Source organism: Dama dama, chromosome 26, assembly GCF_033118175.1.
Source record: "Dama dama isolate Ldn47 chromosome 26, ASM3311817v1, whole genome shotgun sequence".
NCBI classification, from domain to species: Eukaryota; Metazoa; Chordata; class Mammalia; order Artiodactyla; family Cervidae; genus Dama; species Dama dama.
In genome coordinates this window covers 50,684,082-50,706,314 of record NC_083706.1, presented here as the reverse complement: position 1 = coordinate 50,706,314, position 22,233 = coordinate 50,684,082, and the positions used below count along the sequence as shown (strand labels likewise).

The window sequence follows — 22,233 nt, the reverse complement described above, 5'->3', positions numbered from 1 at the left end:
GACGTGGGGGCCAGAGGTCATGCCCTGAGGGGAGGCAGGTTCAGCTGTCAGGCCACCCCTGCCCTGGTCACTTCCTCAGGCTCCTGTGGGGCCGTGTGTGACTGTGGCGTGTGCTGGGGGATGGTGTGTGTGACCCTGGGACCTCATGTGACCTCGGGGCTGGGCGTGTGACCTCAGGGCTGGGCGTGTGACCTCTGGGCTGCGTGTGTGACCTTGGGGCTGGGTGTGTGAACTCGGGGTTGAGTGTGTGACCTCACAGCTCTCTGAGCGGCCACGGGGACGTGTGTGACGGCAGTCCTGTCCCCTTCAGTTCCTGATTCACTGCGAGGGCACGCGGTTCACGGAGAAGAAACACCAGATCAGCATGCAGGTGGCCCAGGCCAAGGGGCTGCCCAGCCTCAAGCACCACCTGCTGCCTCGCACCAAAGGCTTCGCTGTGACCGTGAGGAGTTTGAGAAATGTAGGTAAGGATGACCACGCGGGGCCCCCTGCAGCCAGGGAAAGGGACCCCAGCACCCAGAAGGGAGCCAGGGATGGAGGCTGGCAGGTCACCCCTGGTTAGCCTGGGTCCAGGCTCCTGGCGTCAGACGAGTGGCCACAGCCCTACACACACACACACACACACACACACACACACACACACACATCATGTGCACACACACCACTGAACACACCATGTGCACACGCGCACACGTGCACGCCAGGTCAAGCCTGCCCTCTGCTGCTCAGCACCGGTACTGCAGGCGGCACTGAGTTTCCCCGGGGCCCTGCGCCAGCCAGGTCAGCCCAGGTTTTGGGGGTGGTTTTGCTTTGTGTGGCATTTCTTGCCCATCTGTGGCATCAGCTGCCCCCGCCCCCGACAGTGATCTCTGTGCCCTTGTCGTCTATCCGGCTGGCCTCGAGTCCAGAGCCCTGAATTACGGTAGGTAAGAGCAAGAGGCGAGTAGCCACAAAACCAGCTTGCTCCAGACTGTGGTCTCCGGTTGAACCCTCCTCCCTCGGGTTTGGAAGCGGGAGTTTTTACCCTTTCCTCCCGTGCAGCTGCTCCGGAGGCCCCACAGCCTTGTCCCTCGTCTCTCAGGAGGCAGGAACTGGGGGATCTCCTCCCCACTTCACCCAGGTCCCCCAACCCCCACCCCACCCTGGTGCCCCCCCACACCATCTCTGCACCCCGGAACCCCAACCACATCGCCTGGTGAGGCGGAGCCCCCCACCTCCTCCCCAGCCTGCATCGGGGATGGGGGTCAGGGATGTAGGTGTGGACGGTGTGCGGTGTTTCTCTGCTGTCCCCACGCCTGGGGGCAGGGGGACCCCCGGGAGCTCTGTGATCACGCTGACCGGTCCCGTGGAGGATACAGTGGCAACACCGACTCCAACACGTGCGGGTCCTAAAGGTCTCTGACTGCTCCTGGGCCCCTCCGCTGATTCCTCCCTCGCTTCCCTCCTACCCGCGGCCCCCATCTTGCTCCTCACTGGCCCCCTGCTACCTGCATCACCACCTCTCATCTTCACATCACCCAGGCAACCCGCCGTCACTCCGGGGAGAGGAAGGGACCGCTGGTCCTGGACTCAGTAGCTCCCAGCACCGAGGACCTGCCGGGAGTGGCCCATCTCCCCTTCCCTCTGGGAGCCGGGCCTCAGAGGGGCCCCAGCTGTCTGCCTGCAGACTTGGTTTGCTCTGGTTTCACCCCAAAGGCTAGAACCTCCCTGTCAGCTAGCTCCCTGCTGCTCCCCGGTGAAGTCCAGCAACCAGCACAGGAACACCGGGGTCCGCTCCGTCTCGCAGACACATCTCCTGGCACCTGCTCCATCTAGCAGGGTCAGGAGGCCTGGGGATGGGGCTGGCTCCTACCCTCACCAGCTGTGCCATCCAGGGGCAGGTCACCTCACCCCTTGGATCCTCCATTTGCTCTTCTGTAAAACTTCTTAGGGTTACGAGCAGCCTTAAAGGAGAGAATACACATGGGCAACTCAGCATCAGGGCTGGCACGTCGTAAACATCTCATCAAACATTGTCTCTGGCTCGGAGCCCTCTGCTGCCCCCTTCACCCCTCGCCTTCTCTTCCAGGTGGGGGTGTCGAGCTTCCGGTTCTGATTTCCCGGCTGAGCTTTGCCTACAGCCGGAAGGGGCCAGGCTGCCCAGAGGCTGTCCCACTCCCCTGGATAGTAATAATGACGATGGGTGATAGCAGGCACTTCTGACACCCCAGCAGCACAAGCATCTCACACACGCAGGATGGCCAGAGCGTGTGGCCGCCGGATGCAGCCAAGAAACACGTTTTGACTTCCAATTCGCAGATGGGGAAGTTGGGGCTGAAGGATGGGGGAACTTATCCCAAGCGGCTCCACCCTTACAGGGTGGGCCGGGGTCACACCCAGGTGGCCTGGTGGGCGGGGCCAGACCCTCTTTCTCCTAGGCTCTGCAGGCCCGTGGGTCGAGTGCCCGGCCTGGTTCTGTCACTTGGGGTTTCCTTTCTGGAAAAGGAGGGAACCCTGCAGATTTAGGCTGTTCTCTGGGGCACTCCCTGGGGGCTGTCCCCCATCCTTGATTAATCGAAGGGACCCCCACCTCCGTGGCAAGTCTCAGGCTCCTATGTCAGAGCGGCCTGAAGAAAGGAGGTGTGTTTTGAAACCCCTTGACCCAGCATGAACACTCACACCCTGGGGCTCTGCAGCCTGAAGGGTTTTCGTTCTGGGTCATTCATTCTGGGCTTACAAGGGCTGGGCGACGTACTCCACGAGCTTATTCTCCACCAGCCTTTCTCTTCCTGGGGGCGGGGCGGGGCGGGGGGAGGGGGGGACCACTTCTAACCGCCGGGGAGGACAGGGGAGTGGTCTCGTTGGTTGGGTTGCGGGGTTGGGGATCTGCCTGCCCGCAGCCCTTCAGGTCAGCGGGAGGGCCCCTCTCCCCTTGGCTAAGATGTGGTCCAGCTGCCGGAGCGCCCCCACGTGGTGGTCGGGCAGCCAATCAGAAGCAAACAGGCAGACCACGTGACTTTGTACCCGCCCATCCGCTGCCCGCTCTTTCGGAGCGAGAGACAATGTTTTGGAGCCAGAGACAATGTTTGATGAGATGTTTACGACGTGCCAGCCCTGATGCTGAGTTGCCCATGTGTATTCTCTCCTTTAAGGCTGCTCGTACCCTTTTGGAGGTAGCGCGGGCCTGCAGGGCTCTCGCTCAAGCCTGCCGGGCGCAGGGTCCTGGGCCCTTTGGGAGGCGCTGGCGCTCACTGCCCCGAGTCAGCTCCGTTCTCCAGGAGAACGAGGCTTAGGGAGGCCGAGTGGACTGTCCGGGAGGAGATCCCACAGCTGGGAGCAGGTGGTCCTGGGGCTCACACCCAGACTGACTGCAGAACTCCTGCTCTTTCCACTGTCCGGTCCTGTCTTACCGACCGCGTAGGAGGGGCCATCTGTTTCCACTCCGCATTTCCACCCTGCTCTCCCCTCACTGTTCCTTCGGGCGTCCTGCCATCCAAGAAGCGTTCATGAACTCTGGGCCGGGCCCTGGGGCTGCAGCGGTGGGTGTTGACATAACTTCCGTATTTGTTGTTCATCGTTCAGTTGCTCAGTCGTGTGTCCGTCTCTTTGCAACGCCAGGGATGGCAGCAGGCCAGGCTTCCCTGTCCTTCACCATCTCGGAGTTTGCTCAGACACACGTACACTGAGTCCGTGATGCCATCCAACCATCTCATCCTCTGTTGCCCCCTTTCGGTATATTGACAGGTTAACTCACCACTGGGTAGACATTAAAATCACACAGTCTTGTTTGTTTCCCAGCCATGCGTCAACTGACTACACCATATTTCAATTCCTTAGGAAGTCTCTAGTATCTTATTCTCCTTTTATAACGATCATATTTTTCTAGGGGAAAAATGCCCATAGAATGGTTACATTGCCATGACTCAGAGACCTCCTTAGACAGCATTCTTCGGATTGCTTTATCTATTAATATTTGTTTACATATCTGTTGTAGCACACCTAGATGTGCCATTGTAGCTCTGCTTTAAATTGATATGACCTCAATAATAAGTGTTTTCTAAGTTATAGTGTGCTTTTCTGATGATGGAATGTGATATATATTCAATGTAGAGCGCTTGGACAATATAGAAAAGTGTCAAGAAGAAACCATAGCCCCTTTGTTCCCAGATAATCAGCCAGCAGTTTGATTCTTGTTTTCCAGTATGTATATCTACAAAATGGAACTGGGTTCACACGCTCTATCCTGCTTTGTATTTGTTTTATTTTTTATAGTTTCAGCTGTATATGACTGTACACTCAATTTCAGAAACAATGAAAATCCAACCCTGCTGGGAGTCCTCAATGGCAAGAAATATCATGCAGATTTATACGTTAGGTAAGTCAGCTCCATTTCCTTTCCAGAAAATGGAATGCCCATCCCAAAACAAATAAGTCACAAACGACCCACAGACCTTCTCCCAGGGGAGTGTGCTAATAATTTCATGTCTGCAGTCGGCACTGAACGGAATGTGTTCACAGTCCTGTTTATGTCGAGAGACTCATGCTCTGCTGTAAACAATTAGGTGAAGCCTCTCTTCTCCCCAGCCACTCTCTGACTCTCTCTCATCAAAGAGCTCGGATCTGAACACATGAGAGACAGTATTTTACAGTCATTTTTGAGACTGAGTGTGAGAGTTTATTTTATTGAGCCCTTTTCTTGGAGGGTGTATCTGCTCCACAGAAATGGACACAGATACAAGCATTCTAGAGCTTACAAAGAGGCCTAGAAGCAAATGGAGACCACTTTAGCAGCCTCTCACTTATGTGTTATGGTCCAGGCTAGGGAGCGTGGAGAGGGGGGTGTCCTCCTTGACAGGTCTGAGTTGAATCAGGCACATTGTTAGTTTGAACCAGTGTTTGGGGCACCTGGTGTGGGCCTCCCCCTTGCTAGCCACTCTCTACCTTGCAGGCGGATTCCTCTAGAAGAAGTCCCGGAGGAGGAGGACAAGTGTGCAGCCTGGCTGCACAAACTCTACCAGGAGAAGGTCAGTGCTCAGGGCCGGCTCCGCGCCGTCCAAGGCTCCCTTCTAGGCAGCAGCTGCAGGTGCTGGGGGCCTTTGGGAGTTTATAGAGGTAGCTGAACCTTTCCCGTGGGGCAGACCTCATGCCCCAGATAACAACCACCCCAGATAATGATAGTCAGTAGGGTCTAACACTCTACTTGGCAACAGGGAAAAGCAAAAGCGAAGTCGCTCAGTCGTGTCCGACTCTTTGCGACCCAATGGACTGTAGGCTACAGGGTTGCTCCATCCATGGGATTCTCCAGGCAGGAGTACTGGAGTGGGTTGCCATTTCCTTTTCCAGGGGATCTTCCCGACCCAGGGATCACGACCTGGGTCTCCCGCATTGCAGGCAGATGCTTTACCCTCTGAGCCACCAGGGAAGCGCAGGAAACAGGGAAAAGAACTTGCAAAATATTCTTAAAAGGGGGCTTCACAGAAAGAATGGAACTATGTTATGAGTGTAGTGGACAAAAAAAAAAAAAGGAAGTAATGGTCCCAGGAGCCCTTGTCCATTTTCCTGCCACTGGTCCCAAGGCAGAATATTCTTGGGTGTACGGGTGTTCTCTACGGCAGCGATGGCTGAGTCCAGTTAGGGAGCGTGTCTGGTCCCAAAACATCACCAACATAAGCAGGACAAAGGCTCACAAGCTTCATCCGGGCCAGGTTTGATTTGTGCTGTGCCCACCCCATCACCCCTGCTCAGCCCCCGGACGCCTGTCTGTGTCCAGCCTGGCGCCCTCCCCCCCACCCCACCCCGCCTCCACAGCCTCTCCGATCGCCCCCCATTCTCATTCTGTCCTCTTAGCAAGGCCTCGTCTTTTCAGTGGTTTCCTTCAGACAGACATGCAGAGGCAGAGGGAAATGTAATCGTTATTGCTCTGACTGCTCGCTCTTACGCAGGAGAAAAGTTTAGCTTCCACCTGGTGAGGGAGGCATTTTCAGGCACAGGAAAAACGTCCTTTTGAATCCGTCATCCATTTGGAACCCAGACCAGCTCGTTATCTAGAATCAGATACATTCCATAGGCCTCTGATTTCCCTTCACCAAAGTCCATGAATACGGACTGGCTAACATTCGTGTCTTTTCCACCCCACGGCTCAAGAGAAGATGGTCATACAGAACTTCAAGGGGATCTGCACTATTGCTGAACAGGAATTTTAATCCTACCTTTGAGAACGTGTTACGATTTCGGTCTAAAAGACTCACAAATCTCCACCATCAGATGAAAGAGATGCTCTTAGAAATGTGCTCGGTTTTTGGAATCCAGATCCTGGCGCTATATTCTCGTGGCAGGAAGTCGCGTCTCTGTTCCTAAGGACGAGCTTTTCCAGCAATGCCTGTGGACCCCTCTCTCCGAGCTGCCTCTAGTCTCCTTCCGGGGGGATTTGCAGGCAGACCTGTCTGTTCTCCTCTCACGGATGCTCAGGAGAGGCTGGTTGGCCCGCCCCCAGGGCACGGAATTGGCAGACTCCTGGGCCTCGGCCTCGGGGTCTTAGGAGGTTTGAGGGGGAACCAGAAACGTGTGTTTCTGGGACACTGCTGTTGATGTCGATGGGCTGAGGGCCCGTGGGTGGAGACACATGGCCTGACGCTTGTTAGTGGCGAGATGCTGCGCTTCCGATGTTCTGCACTCATGCCGGCCTGGGCTCGGACAGAGAAACACAAGACGGCAGAACTTCCTTCCCTCGGGCTTCCTGCACGAGGCGGCGTTTTCCTTGTGCTGCCTTCTGGTTTAGTCAGTTCAGTCAGTTCAGTCGCTCAGTCGTGTCCGACTCTGCGACCCCATGGACGGCAGCATGTCAGGCCTCCCTGTCCATCACCAACTCCCGGAGTTTACCCAAACTCAAGTCCATTGAGCCGGTGATGCCATCCAGCCATCTCATCCTCTGTCATCCCCTTCTCCTCCTGCCCTCAATCTTTCCCAGCATCAGGGTCTTTTCAGATGGGTCAGCTCTTCACATCAGGTGGCCAAAGTACTGGAGTTTCAGCTTCAGCATCAGTCCTTCCAATGAACACCCAGGACCGATCTCCTTTAGGATGGACTGGTTGGATCTCCTTGCAGTCCAAGGGACTCTCAAGAGTCTTCTCCAACACCACAGTTCAAAAGCATCAATTCTTCGGTGCTCAGCTTTCTTTATAGTCCAACTCACACATCCATACATGACCACTGGAAAGACCATAGCCTTGACTAGACAGGTCTTTGTTGACAAAGTAATGTCTCTGCTTTTTAATATGCTGTCTAGGTTGGTCATAACTTTCCTTCCAAGCAGTAAGCGTCTTTTAATTTCATGGCTGCAATCACCATCTGCAGTGATTTTGGAGCCCAGAAAAATAAAGTCAGCCACTGTTTCCCCATCTGTTTGCCATGAAGTGATGGGACCAGATGCCCTGATCTTAGTTTTCTGACCGTTGAGCTTTAAGCCGACTTTTTCACTGTCCTGTTTTACTTTAATCAAGAGGCTCTTAAGTTCTTCACTTTCTGCCATAAGGGTGGTGTCATTTAGCGATAGAAAAAAACTGAGAAACGTGCTAAGGCCTCAGAACTGAATCCTTTCATAAAGAGCCACACACACAAACCTACACATGTGGCCCCCAAACTCCATCAAAGCAAAGCAGGTGTTTCTCCGCCAGCAGCAGACGTTTAGGCGCGACCCTGTCATTGTGCAGAGCAAGCTCACCGGGCTTTCCTCGGAGGCCCCTTTTCTGCTTAAGGCCTTGGATTCCCTGCTAAACTTAGATTCCCCTCTAAACTTCATGTCAGCATGAAGTGACGGTGCTCAGTTTGGAAGGAGTTCTTGAAAGGACCATCTAGGTCAGAGCTCTGGAGCTCGTGAGGAGGAAACGAAGGTCCAGAGAACGAAGGAACGGCCCCATCTTCCAGCTCATTCATCAAAGCCGGAGGCTGGGGGGCCGGGGCCTGCCCCCACAAGGGCTGGGACCGCGGCCCATCTCCGGTGCGGTGAGCAGACCTTTGAGGCCACCCTTTTCCCTTGAGGGCCGACCAATGACCAGTAAGAAAAGGTGGCCAGCAGTGCCTCCAAGAGGAAACGTGATGGACTTCTGTGGTTTCCGCGTCTGCCCCATTTTCTCAGGAGCCTGCACGCGTCTGGGGCTTGACATGCTTAAAATGCTGGTGGCCCCCCATGTGGGGCCGAGGAGTGGGGGGCTTCTTTTTATCATCACGTTTCCAGTGGACGCTGTTGAAAGACAATTCTGTAGACTTCCAGGCTCGGGGTTTTAGGGGTGCAGCTCTCAGACTTAACAGAAAACGAAGCAGGTGGGCAGCCACGGACTCTGGGCCAACACCTTGTTCCAGCAGGGACGTCAGTAAAAAGGAAGTTGCTTCTGCCATTTCAACACTCTCTAAAACAGAGCTGAAGGGTGTCAGCTCTGAAAACAGGACCATCCTTTAAGTGGGACCAATCTCGCATTTAGAAAACATACAATGTGTATTACATGTCAGCACTTGGGACACCCCGCCCCGGCTGGGGGGTGGGGGGTGGTCCTAGCTCTGAGAAGCATTAACCACCCTCGTGTACTCTGCTTGGGGACCCACGGCTGGCTCCCAAGTGAACTCCACCGTGAACCCGTGATCCTAGACCCTTCTCTCCCCAGAGCCTTCACGGTTTCGCAATTGTGTGGTTTGTAACTTTTCATCTCTAATTGAAGGTGCTTCTCTGGGTTATAGTTTGAAGTTTGTGGAAAGGATTAGCAATTTGCCGCTCATGGTGCTTCCTGGGTAGCTCAGTGGTAAAGAATCCGCCTGCAATGCAGGAGCCGTGGGTTTGATCCCTGGGTCAGGAAGATCCCCTGGAGAAGGGAATAGCTACCCACTCCAGTATTCTTGCCTGGGAGATCCCATGGACAGAGGAGCCTGGTGGGCTAGAGTCCCTGGGGATGCAAGAGTTGGACACAACTGAGTGACTAAACAACAGTTTGGCGTGCCAATTAAGGCACGGGTGAAAGAAGCAACTTTGCGAGGGGCCCTGTGGGTGTTCCCCGGGTCTCCGAGGCCAAGGCTGGTCCGAGTCGGGTGCAGAGCTGGGGGCCCAGGGCAGGGAGGCGGCGGGAGGCGCTGTATTTGGAGCACCGGCCTCGGGAATTGGAATTAAGTGGGTTTTCAAGCTGCTGCTGGGTGTTCCACTTTCAGAGGGCATCGCTCCTTGGAAGGGTGGCAGGCTTGGTCCCACAGCACGGTCCTCTGCAAACACCACTTTCCCTGGCCCGAGCCCTGGCTGACGCCTGGGGTGGGGCTGTCCCCAGAAGTCTCCCCCTACCCCCGCCCCCCACCCCCCAGCTCTCTCTGTCCCACTGTCTTTTTCCTCTCCTTTTCTTCCCTTTCTACCCCAGGGTCATAAGAGAAAACCTCTTTTGCCGAGTGGAGGCTGGGCGCCCACGTACAGCTGGGCTACGCTGGCGGTGTGTTGGTGGCAGCACTCTCAGTGTGGCCTCGGGGCACCTGTCCTCTGCCAGCAGGCTCTCCTGCTCCTATAGACTTTGGGTTGATGTTTCTTTCTAGGAATCAGTTCCCACTGCTGGTGTATAACATGCCACAGGATGATGAGACGTGCAGACCAAAAATGGAGGCACCGTAAACGGTCTCCTCCCTGCCAGGTGGACTTTATTACAGAAGAAATAACACGGCCCAGATAGGGCTGTGGAGCTGACGTCTGGCCCTGAGCCAGGCATCCATGTCCCACCCAACATGGTCACAGGGTCACAGGGACGCAGCCCGGGAGGCTGGTGGGAGTCACAGGGCCACTGGGGAACAGTGCGGGGTCTTGGGTGAGATTTGGTTTTTGAATTGAACCAGAGGGAGAAAACTGAATATGAATTCTGAATCCTGCTGACTCCTAGAAAAGGGAGTGCCTTCTCCTCTTGTTAGAGGCACACAGGAAAAAATCTTGGCTTAGCAGATGTCTTAGTGGAAATGAGACAGCAAAAGCAAACCCAGTTCCCCATTATATGCTGAGTCGCTCAGTCGTGTCCGACTTTGCCACTCCATGGACTGTGGCCCGCCAGGCTCCTCTGTCCTTGGGATTCTCCAGGCAGGAGAGAGTTGCCATTCCCTCCTCCAGGGGATGGATTTTCCAGACCCAGGGATCTTACCCGCAGCTCTTATGTCTCCTGCGTGGGCAGGCGGGGTCTTTACCACTAGCGCCACCAGGGAACCCATTATTACAATAGAAAAGCACTATCAAGGCTATTGGAGAAAAAAATTCGAGAAAAGAAAACTCTCCCATTTTTTAAATGGGTGAATTTTATGATATGTAAATGCACCCCAATAAAGCTTTTTTTTTTTTTAAAGGCACAAAAGTATCATCTCCTGTCTTAGTCCAGTCAGGTTTCTAAAACAAAGCGCCACAGGCTGGGTGGCTTATAAACAGCAGAAACTTCTTCCCCTCAGTTCTGGATGTTGGATGTTGAGGAGTTCAGGATGAGGGTGCCAGCGTGGTTGGATTCTGGTCACAGCCGTCGTCCACGATGCTGCGTCCTTATGGTCGAGGGCGAGATGGCTCTCCGGGCATCCCTTTCATAAGGGTGCTAACCGCATTCGTGGGGACTCCGCTTTCATGACCTAAAACACCCCCAAGGGTGTCCTCATCCCTTCATCTTTGGGGTTAAGATTTCAGCATAGGAATTCAGGGAGGCAGGCGCAAACTTCCAGTCCACTACACCCTTGTTACTAGGCTTCACTGGGATGAGAAAAATCACCCAAGTTCTGGCAGGAAGTGGAACGGGAGGCATTGGCAAGTTAGGTACCATCTTGCGGGGCATCCACACGCCACTGTCACTTCCAAGGAAGTCCTCCGCTTAGCGGACGGGCTGTGGCTCCCTCACCCCCTCTTTTTTTGGTTGGTTTGTGCTGGGTCTTCCCTGCTGTGCTACTGCACACGCCTCTCTTGCTGCCGCAAGCAGGAGGGCTGCTCTTCGCTGTGCGTGGGCTTCTCATCGCGGTGGTTCCTCCTGTGAGGCAGGGGCCTCAGGGTGCATGGGCTTGGTTGCTCCATGGCCTGTGGCATCTTCCCAGGCTGGGGGGTCAAGTCCCTGTCCCCTGCGTTGGCAGGGAGGCCCCATCCGCTGTGCCACCAGGGAAACCCTCCTTTACCTCTTAAGGGTGGGACACTCTGCACACGGTCCGTTGTCTGTTTACAACTGCTTGATCACGTGCTTTTCTTGAGCCCCTCTTGACTTTCCCCCCACCCTCCAGGAGACCCAGGAGGGAAGTTGAAGAGGGGCAAGGGTTTGGGGGGCAGGAAGGAGCCACCGTGCAGAGCCCCTGAACTGCCCAAGAAGGGCCAGAGGTGCTCCTTCCAAAGCGGCCCATCTGAGGATTCATTTTAATCACGACCTTGGGAGGTCGGAAAGTGGCATCTTCTGGTACATCTTGGTTGGGAAAGAAGACGAGTATGGCCGACTTTAGACATCTCTTTCTCAAGTGGATAAAAGTTTAGTATACTAAACTTTTTGGTATTTTGGTCTAGCATCAAAATTCAACACTTAAGGTAGAGGGTTCGGGTGCATGGGAGCTCATTTCTCTAGAAAACTCGACTCCCTGGAGAACCGAGCTGCGATGGGTGAGCCGGCCGTCTGGACCACCGATGCGCTTTGCTGGGCGAGCTCCCTGTCGGCCCCGGGATGCTGTTAGGGTATCTGGGTCGAGCTGGGGAGACTCCCGTGGCCTCAACTGGGCTGGGGAGGGTGGGACCCAGCGGGCCTGGGTTGGGGTGGCCGGGCGGCAGGCGGTCAGCAGCCCTGTGCCCGCAGGACGCCTTCCAGGAGGAGTACTCCCGCACGGGCACCTTCCCCGAGACACCCGTGGTGCCCCCGCGGCGGCCCTGGACGCTCATCAACTGGCTCTTCTGGGCCTCGCTGCTCCTCTACCCCTTCTTCCGCTTTGTCGTCAACATGGTCAGCAGCGGGTCCTCCCTGACGCTCGCCAGCTTCGTCCTCGTTTTCTTCGTGGGTGAGTCGGGCCGGCGGGGCCTGGGGCGCGGGTGGGAGCCTCTGGGGGCGGGGGAGGACGAGGCCCTGGAGGAGGGGAGCACCCCGATCGGAGTCCTGAATCCCGGGGCTGGAGGACCGCCTCGCACCCTCCCGGTGCGTGCTCGGGGCCCTGTGCATAGGGGGAGCCATCGCCTCCGGAGATGAGCTCCCGGCCGCTGCAGAGGGCTCTAGTCACAATCGCTTCCTCCTCACCTGCAAGAAAACCATTTCCTGGGTCCCAGCAGGAAGCGACAAAGGCTCTTTGCCACTCAGAGCAGGTCTGGACCTTTTTGGGGGAAGTCAGCGTGGGCACTTCTCGGCTGGCTGCCGCGTGGAGGTGGTGGTCAGCTCAGTCCTTTGACTTATCGCTACGGGCTTTGACCTGGGCGTTGTTTCAAAGGGCTGTTGTTTCTCCACGACCCATGCTTCCCTGGATACTGCTGCTTTTTGACGGCGGGGGCGGCCAGTTCCCGCTACACAGGCCGGGTGCAGGTCAGCCTGCCGTGTTTCCGGGGGGCTGTGGTCTCCAGGCCCCGGTGGAGGGGATGGATCCCGCCTTGCGCAGCAGCAGCAGGAAGGCAGCGCCCTCTGGAGGAGGCTGGGTTCCCCGCAGGTGACGGCTGGAGACACGGGCGCCTCCTGCAGCTTTGGAGGAACCAACTACTGTCTCCCCAAGGCCTCATCACCCCTGAGCCCACGCCTCGCTTCCCCCTTCCCTGGATCACTGTGTCTTGGTCCTCTCACAAAGCCTTTCACCACTGGAGTCGGGCTCGCTCCACGACGCCATCAACTCTGCAGCAAAGTTCTAATACTGGGGCAGGGGGCTGGTGTTCAGAGCTGGCCCCAGGCTGAAGGCAGCCCGTTTTAACCGGCCCACGGACTCTGTGAGCCTCGTAGGTTGGGTGGACCCCTGTCCCCATCGGGTCCCTGGTGTGACAGTTCACAGACAGGATGCTGAGGCTCTGGAAACTGAGGTTTCAGCCACTCCCCCTCCATCCACTCTTACACGCCTACTGCAAACGGACTGTGCGGTCAGGCTGAAATGGGTGCCAGGCTCATCAAGGGGACTGAGGTAGACGTGGTCCCCGCACCCAAGGAGCCCACCGCGTCTGTCCTCTCTGGAGGGAGCGCGTAAACCACAGCTCCTGCCTCCGTATCCTGTTTTCTAGCCTCTTGGTGGTTAAACTGGGCTCTCGCCTGCATCCTACACTTTTTATCTCTTTGGGCCAAATCCCACTGTCGGAGAAAAGGCAGGCAGGGACGCGGCTTATCCGCTGCTCTGAAACTTGCACCAGAAGCCGTGTTGAGACATGCTGGGAACTAAAATAGCTATTTGAGCCCTGCACTGTCCAGGTAAGTCCTTACGCTTTGCTGAAGGGTGCCTGTAAGTTGCACTGCATTCACGAAAGAACCCTCTGGAGGGATGGGCACCGGAAGATACAGCTCACTACAGTCTGCTCAGCTCCACTGTCCAAGGATTGAAACTCAACATACAGAACAGCCTTGTTCTCTTTTAACGTGTCTTAGCCCAGTTAGATCCCCCGGCCCCACGCTCAAGGGTAACTGTGAGGCGGGGATGGTGAAAAACACCCGGGGTCAGCCAGCTCTCAGCTGATGCTTGAGATTCACAGAGCTCCCCGCCTTTATTCCGTCAGGCAGGGCCCACCGGAGTCCCCACAGGCCTCTGACCTGCCCTTCCTGTTTCCGCAGCTTCCATGGGGGTCCGATGGATGATCGGCGTCACGGAAATTGACAAGGGCTCTGCCTATGGCAACATGGACAGCAAGCAGAAACACAGCGACTGACCCGGGACATGTCACCACCTGAAGGGGACCTTGGGGGGACTGGTGGACACCGCCGTCACCCTGGGCGGGACCCAGTGACGAAGCTGGGGGAGCCCCTGCTGGGGAGGCAGGGGCTGCCGTCTCAGCGTCAGGTCGGGGGGAGGATGTCCTTCCATCTTTCCCCCGCACGCTTTAGTGGGCTTCGGGTCTCGTTCTTTCCGTGTGTCTGTGTGAGTGCGTGTACGTGTGTGTTAAGAACATACGTGAGAGTGAGGAGTGCTGAGTGGGCTCATTCCGAGGGTATCTGAGGTGTGGGGGGGCAGGGCAGAAATGGGGACCTCGGAGGGTGGGGGGCTCCCTGCCATCCTTTGGTGCTGAGTTTTCTGTTAACCCTGGCTCGCTACAGAGTGAAAGACACTTTGGTAAGATGACTAAATTATGCCTCCCAAAAAAACCAAAAAATTAAAGTGTTTGGCTTCTCTCTGGTGTGTGCACACAGCGCCCCTCTCTTTCCCTTCAGACCCCCTTCCTGCACTTTGGAGTTCCAGACCACACAGCGCTCCCGAGGAGGGAGCTGGGGGCTGGGGGCAGGGGTGCGGAGGGCAGGCCGGGTGGCTGGAGGAGGTGGGTTCCCTGTGGCGGGAGCCTGTGAGACTGCGTGTGGAGACAGCAGGTGCCAGGAAGCTAGCCGGGCACGCATGCGGGACCCAGGGACGCCCTGGAGGCAGCCCTGGTTCCCCCAGCCGCCCTGCGGTGGAGTCTGTCCAGCCTGAATCATGACGATGCGCCCGCTCCCCGAAGACCCTCCTCGAGGAGCAGACTCGTCTTGAACAGAGATGAAGGCAAGCAGTCCTGCAGGGATGTGAGAGATGGCCTGGCGTCCTCTGTTTGTCCCCGTAGCAAGCAGAATCGGGTCCCCCAAACTAGTGCAGGCTCACTTTTACTGGAGGGCTGTACACAGGAGCCCAGGTGCCCCTCTGCGCAGGCTCGGACTGAGCGGACATAGGTCCCCGGTCCCCCCCGGCTTCCGCCTTCCTTTTGGAAGCGCAGACTCCCCTGACTCGGAGGAGCCCCGCGCCGTGGCACCTATGGCCACGTTTGGAGTAAGTCCGCGGACAGGGCTCTGGCAAACTGTGGCCAGCCGTCAGACGCCAGGTGCAGAAGAAGAGCGAAGAAAAGCAGCAATGTTTCCGGAGGAGGATGATGGGAAACCGGACACTACGTGACCTCAGGCTGAGACGCCGCCGCACATCCCGTCTCCCGGGTCCGTGCACGGAGCCAGGGAAGGGCCGCTCCATGCCGCCCGGCCCTTACTGCTGCTCTGCTGAAGCTGTCCGGGATAGACGGTGGCCAGATACTGCGTAAAGGCTCATTCTGTTCTGAGTCACGTCCTAGGTTCGCTCTTAAGTCACGGAGCGCTCACCCGGCACAAGTGATGTTGCAGGAGGGGTTAAGAGGAGCTTCCTGCTGAAGGGAGGATGGGGCAGCGCTGAGACAGGACCGCAGGGGTGACAAGGGGACACGCTGGTGTGCTTGTGGGAAGGGAGGGGCCGTGAGGCCCCCACCTGGCTTGACTTCCTGGTGTCCTCGAAGGCGGGACAGGAGACCCGGTGCCTTTCCCGCCCTGCGTCAGGCCGGGTGCGGGGGTCGCAAGTGCAGCCTCCCCGGGGCAGAGATGCTCGGGTGTGCACCTGTCACCCCCCACCTGGATGGGGCCCTCCCAGCGCCCTGGGAGACACAGGAGAGCCGTCAGGAGCATCGGCACAGCTCAAAGCCTGCAGCTCATTTGCTCCAAGATCCTGTTTTTTCAACTGGCAAATGGGGGTGATAACACTCACCTCTTGGGTCGTCTCAAGGGTGAAACGAGGCCGTACATGTGAGCACACGTTAAGAACCCCACAGCATTAGACAAAGAAGGATTAGAACAATTGGAAAGTTGCCTCCATGCTGCTGCGTCTCAACAAAACGTTCAGAAATTAAATGACCTTGGGGTGTCCAAAAATGCGTCGTTTTCCTGTCATCTTCCCATTCAGCAGCAGTAACCTGAGCCCTAATAGCATTCACCCACACCTTCTGCCTGGAACTTGAAAGGGACCCACAGGCACTCAACATTCTTCTGAACTTGTCTCTGGGACCAAACACAAAGCGGCGAGCAAACGAACAGTTCTGCTGACAGCGCAGATCTGAGGGTCCCTGTTAGGGGAGGGCGGGTTGGACGTTCTCCCGGGAAGGACTGACGGCGCTCCTGCTAACAGTGCCTTAGGACCAGAGTGTGGGGAGCCGGCAGGGACCCTGACCAGCGTTTCACAGGTTCACTCTTCCGTGAGAGAACATTCTGTCTGGCGGGACGGGGACCTACCTGGCTGTTGCTCCTCACCAGTCCCGAGATGGCAGAGACAACCACGGAGAGACGTGTCACCCCTTCCCCAGTCCCTTAACCCGCTTTCAGGGTCTCATAAATGCCAGGGCCTCTTCAGCAGGGAGCGGTGCTGGTTCCCAGGGCGTGAAGCCGCCCCTCTGTCCCCGAGCGGCGGAAGACGGAGTGCAAGCATCACATCCCATCTGACGTCTCCATGGCGGATGAGGTCGGCCTTGCTCAGAGACCCGGCGTGGAAGAGAAGATGCCAAGTTTGCTGCATGCTAGAGGTCGGTGCAGGGTCCTCCCGGGTGTTAGGAGCTGCATCCTAGGCCTGCAGCTTTGAGGCAGGGGGCGCTGAATGCACTTCTTCCAGGAAACCCAGCCCACCAAGGGATTTAAAAAACACCAACCGTGTGAGATGGGTTTAAGGGAAGTGGACCATTCTGTGACTGACGTGGAGAAAGCGCGGGTGCACGTTCTGAGCTGGCCAACTACCTCTTTATTGTTCGTAGAGAAAACACAGTTTGCTTTATTCGTAGGATCACACGGCATTACTGGAATATCACTCTCTAAAGAGCCGAGTAAAAGCAGCTACAGATGTTTAAAGATTTTTAGATGCGCTTTTCTACTAGACCCTAAACGGATCTGAAAGACAGTGATTTAGATGTACAATCCAGCACCTGTCCAGCCGGAATGTAGAAACAGCTGTGACAGACACAGACGGGGCCCGGGCGGCTTCTGGTTTTCCTCCTGGAGAAGCGAGCAGTGTCCTGGCTGGCCCCCAAGCCAAACAGACAAGGCTTTTCGGAGGCTTTAAGAACTCACTCGTAATGGTGGACGGACGTGGGAAGGCAGACTGGAGGGACCCGTCCCCCGCTCCCAAGAGGAGGTTCCATCCAGCGTTTGTCCAACGCGCTGCCAGGTCGGAGTGGGAGGAGCGCGTCCTCTGGGGCCACACGGGAGGCCCGCAGGGGCCACGGTTCCGCCTGCAGCCGCTGCTGCCAACCTCCCCACCTGCGCCGGAGCTGCTCAGGAGGGCGGCCGCCAGCATGACTGTCCAGCTGACTGCGTGCCGGTCACTCAGGCTGACTTGTTCCGTGTCAGCATCTTCAGCAGCTGTGTTTCTGACGCCTTAACCATGCAGCCCCTCCTGCTGTTTCCAGAGCATCAGATGAAGCAGCTGTGACCCTCGTGTTCCCTGACTCGGGGCCCTGCCTCCAGGAGCCGGTCCCTCTGCCCTCTGAGACGACCCCCACCCTGCACAGAAGGCCGGGGGGTTCGGCTCTCAGCCAGTCACCTGAGCTGCAGCGCGGACCCGGCGACGATGCACAAGCAGGCGTCCCAAGCTCCGAGGCTGCGTCTCAGGCTCCTGCGTCCTTGGCGTGAGTGTCTCAGAGGTTCCGACCACGTTAGGCAGAGACCGAGCGCTGCAGACGCCCCAGGCTTCCTGTCCCACCGGGCACCCCCCAAGAACAGGCTCAGTGCACAGTCCTGGACCTCTAGACCTGGGAGAGCTGAGACCCACGCACGGCGCCTGCTACCACCTGGCGTCTGCTTCCGATGCGTGGCTGCTGGAGATGACCCCTCTTCTGGGCAGGAACAGCAGAATACACAACTTCCCCTCAACAGCTAGCGTGGTGTCACCTCTGCAGGGGGCAGGCCGGCTCCTGCCACCTCCGTACCCACCCCCCCGGACAGTGTCACGGCGAGCAGTCAGTCACGAAGGGACACGGATTTAGAGGCTTTAATAACTGAATTTCAATTGTCTTCTTTTGATGCCTTTTACTAAAGTAAAATAGAAACCTTTCTCGAGCAGTGAGGCCAAAGTGAAATTGGTCACCACTGCGAATTTCAGTTATCAGCGGGAAAAAAAGCAAAGGGTTTCTCCAGTAAAGGATAACTAGCTACAAATGAGGCATTCCCCAGTCCCTGCAGCCTTGTCCTATTTTAATATTAGAGTAATGGATTAATTAAAAAATAATAATAAGCACTTACTTAGACCTTTTCAGTATCTAGAAAATATCTCCTAGGGCTGTTGGTGAAGCTTTTCACTGAGAAAGACTTGTACAATTTTTACCTTTATTTTTTTTTTTTTACACAGTCTCATTTCACATGTTGGGGTGACTAGAGAGTTTTGAAATTTCTAGCATCTATGTTCCCTTGAGTTTTAATGAAGTAAGTGGTATGAATACAAAGTTTGGGATGCTGAAAAACAATCCGTTCAGAAGGTGGGTCAGAAACCACTAAGGCTGCACATGTGTGAGGAAGTCACTCAAAACAGGAATGATCTGAATGGACCAAGAAAAAAAAAATCACCTAATGTATGGAAAGAACTGTGCTTCTGAAATTTATAATAGTTGACCCAAGAAGCGAACAAGTGGGGTGATGAGATGGCAGGCTGCTGGAGCATGTGACTAGAGGACCACCCAGGACAGAGGGCTGGTGACCCTTTCACAGTAAGTCAGGATGAGGCTGGGACTTAAGAGGCTGCTGGGCTACAGGGAGGGCGAAGCAGTCCAAACAGCATAGAAGTTTCCATCACCAAAACCATCTGATCATCTCAGCAGAGGCAGAAAGAACATGGGCAAAGTCAAACCTCTAGTCATGATAGAAACTCAGTAAACTGGGAAAACAAGGGAACGTCTTCTACCTCATACATGGCATTTATGAAAAGCCCACAAGAAACACCATAAATTAAAAGAATGACTGTTGCCAGCTAAGGTCAAAATCATGACAAGAACATGATTCTCACCAAAGCAGATCTGTTCTCTGGTGGGGGCTGGGCTGGGCTGGGCTGGGCGTGGGGGGGGGGGAGGGGGGGCGGGGCAGGGCACGGGTGGAGACACAGTTTAACAAGCTGATCCTGAAATTCATAGGGAAACACAAATGACCCAGAATAACCAAAACAATCTTGAGGAAGCAGAAAAAAGTTGAAGGGCTCACACGTCCCAGCTTCAAAACTTCCTTTACAAAGCTACATTAATCCAGACAGTGGGGTTCTACAGAAGACAGCTCTGCAGATCAATGGAACAGAACAGAGTGCAGAGATAAACCCCTAGATTTGTGTTCAATGATTTCAATAAGGACGCCAAAACAATTCAACAGAGAAAAACGTCTTTTTAACAAATGAATGCAAGGTCTAATAAATATTGACATGCAGAAGGGTGAACTTGGACCTTTATCTGATATGATATATAAACATTAAAAACAGATGATAGAGCTAAATATGAGAGCTAAAACTATACAACTCTTAGAGCAAAATATAGGTATAAATACTTCATGACCTTGAGTCACGTCATGGTATCAAGAGCACATGCAATAAAGCATCAGCCTGTAAGCCAGACTTTAAAATTTAAGACTTCTGTACTTCAAAAGAAGCCATTAAAATGTGAAGAGACAAGCCACAGACTGTGGGGAAAGAAACATTGGCAAATCAAATATCTGGTATTTGATTGTATCCAGAATGTATAAACATCTCTCACAACTTAGTAAGAAGACAAGTAACCCAATACAAAAATGGGCAAAAAATTCACACAGACCACTAAAGAAGACAGGTGAATAGCCAACACACACAAGAAATGCTCACCGCGGTCGGAGAAATGCAGATCAGAACCACGCTGAGAAACCATAATGAGACCCCACTTGACATATACTGGGAGGGCTACTATAAAAGCCAGTGTCATGAGTTGGCGAGGGTTGGGAAAAGCTAGAACCTTCTGTGTTGCTGGTTGGGAATGTAAGTCAACGCAGCCGCCACTTTGGCAGTTTGACGGTTTGTTAAAAAACTGAACATAGACTTACCCTATGAGCCAGCAGTTCCACTCTCAACAGAAATGAAAATACAGAGCCACACAAAGACCTGGACGCAAACATTCGGTGCAGCCTCATTCTTTGCATCCCCAAAAGTGAAAGCAGTCAATGAACAAATAAATCATGTGGTATATCCATGCAATGGAACAAGACTCAGCAATAAAAAGGAACAGCGTAATTAACACAGTGCTACCACATGTACAAACCTTGGAATCATTATAAGTAACAGAGGCCAGACACGCAAGAGCGCAGTCTAAAACTCCACTTATACTCAATGTTTAGAGCAGGTGAATCTGCAGAACCAGTAGATGGCTCAGCAGCTGCCTAAGGCTGAGGGACGACTGACTGCAAACGAACATGAACATTCTTCTGGAGAAACGGAATTATTCTCAGCTGGATCATAATGAAGGCTGTACAACTACGTACCTGTGTTAAAAATCACTGCACCGTACGCTTTATGTTACGTCAATCATCCCTCCAAGGGTCATTTTAAAGAGATGACATTACAAATGCTTCTGTTACGCCTACTTTCTCAGGGACATTAATTTCTGTGCTGAGGGGATCAGCGCCCTGGAGGGAAGGTGAACACAGACAGAATGTGCCTTAGCCAGCACTTGCCCAGAGTCAGCTGCTACGTGTCAGGAGTGCTTCAGATACCCTCTAAAAAGATTTCAGGAAGCTTTAAGGTCAATCTTTTAAAAAAATTTAATAGAAAAAAGAAATAAAAGAACACCATCAACAACAGATAGTTTGGGCTATTTTAGAAAACTAACTGCTGAAATATTTACATTCTGAAAAAAGACACTTTCTTGTCAAGATAATATTCAGCAGTATTTACACTGACCCGGCACCTATACATCTTGATTTAAAAATAAAACTGAGCGCCCAACAAGCGGTAACAAGGCTTGAACTTGTATCTACTCTGAACTTGCAGTTAACATCCAAAGACTTGAAAGGGCCTCCGACGTCCTTCGTGTTTCGTTTCTCTCCCGCTCCGTGGCAAGGAGACTCTAGACCCTGCAGGCCTGACAGCGCCCCTTCCGTTGAGGGACACGGCAGAGACAAGGGCAGACCTCTGTACGGATAACGTGTTGGCTCGGAAGCTGATAACCACTGAGAGACAATATAACAGCTTTCCTAAAATAAACCATTTATTGAAAAAAGAACCTTTTTTCTTAAAATTTCATTAATCGGCCTTTTGCAGAACAAACCTGTGGCTTGCCAACAACAACAAAAAAAGGCAAGGGTTCAGTCAGTGCACTCGACAAAAAAGGAGATTAACAACGAGGCCCGGGACGCCTGCTAACACTGCAACTGCTTCTGGACCTAGAAAGGTCGACGGTATCACACTGATGCCACGGTTCTCCATCGGCCGGGACCCGGCGGGCACGGAGGCGGGGGTCCGTGTACAGTAGTAACGGCACTTGGCACGCAGCTTCTCTGCCTTGCGGGCACCAGCTCTCGGGGGGCCCCGGGCCACGGACGGGAGCAGCAGGAGGCGGGCGCCAGCTCTCAGGGGGGCCCCGGGCCGCAGACAGGAGCAGCAGGAGGCGGACGCCCGTCACCGGGCAGCCGGCCGGCTCGGAGGGTCAGAGGGGCCGACGCCGCTCCTCGGCGCGGTCTTCGTGGAAACGTTACATACAGTAGTGATCGTGGGGACTCTCCGAGTACAGGCACTCTGCCAGGCCCCAGACGTGTCCGCTTCACTCTTCATCCGTGCAGACCTGTGAGGAAGGCAGGACAGCGCTGAGCCCCACTCCTGCGTGCCGCACGCCAGGTTTGCGGGTGAGTCATCACCGGCGCCCCCCGATGCTCCGGCAGTGAGCCTGGCCCAGGGCAGAGGCGTGACCGAGGCAGGGGGATGTCACCGCCAAGCTCCGGCTTTACTGACTACTGACAGCACCTGTCAGGGTGTATCTGTACAATGTCAAGTCAACAAAACTTGTTTATATGCCTCATAAACAATAAACACATTTTTATTTAATCACAAACCCCTAGTATCTATGCAGTAAACAGAGCTACTGGCTCCTTGATTTCGCTCCCCCAGGAGTGATGTCACCACCCCAGCCTCATCTCCCCTCACCAGGGCCTTTAAGTGTTATCTCCAGGGTTCCACTCTCCTTCCATTTCTTCTTCAAATACTCTCCCAGCAATATTTCTGTCTCCAAGCCTATCTTCTACCCTTATTTTCTCCTGAGTGCCAGTCCAGAGTATTTACACGCCCCCAGCAGGTGTCCAAACACACCTCAAACCGCATCTACCAAAGAGAAAA

At 54.7% G+C, this 22,233-nt stretch overlaps 2 protein-coding genes across 8 annotated transcripts in view; one reads left to right on the top strand and one right to left on the bottom strand.

Annotated features, from left to right (window-relative positions):
- Positions 1–14,273, top strand: part of AGPAT4 (1-acylglycerol-3-phosphate O-acyltransferase 4) — a 130,301-nt gene extending 116,028 nt beyond the window's left edge. For all 5 annotated transcript variants that reach the window (XM_061130133.1, XM_061130134.1, XM_061130132.1 and 2 more), the window contains 5 exons: positions 311–464; positions 4,252–4,354; positions 4,928–5,003; positions 11,790–11,988; positions 13,719–14,273. In XM_061130133.1, coding sequence (XP_060986116.1) covers positions 311–464; positions 4,252–4,354; positions 4,928–5,003; positions 11,790–11,988; positions 13,719–13,813 — 627 coding nt within the window. In that variant the 3' untranslated portion in view covers positions 13,814–14,273. The remainder of the gene's footprint in view (positions 1–310; positions 465–4,251; positions 4,355–4,927; positions 5,004–11,789; positions 11,989–13,718) is intronic.
- A 6,375-nt stretch (positions 14,274–20,648) lies between these two features.
- MAP3K4 (mitogen-activated protein kinase kinase kinase 4) overlaps positions 20,649–22,233 on the bottom strand; it is a 101,908-nt gene continuing 100,323 nt past the window's right edge. For all 3 annotated transcript variants that reach the window (XM_061130278.1, XM_061130279.1, XM_061130280.1), the window contains one exon: positions 20,649–21,685. In XM_061130278.1, the coding sequence (XP_060986261.1) occupies positions 21,665–21,685 (21 nt within the window). In that variant the 3' untranslated portion in view covers positions 20,649–21,664. The remainder of the gene's footprint in view (positions 21,686–22,233) is intronic.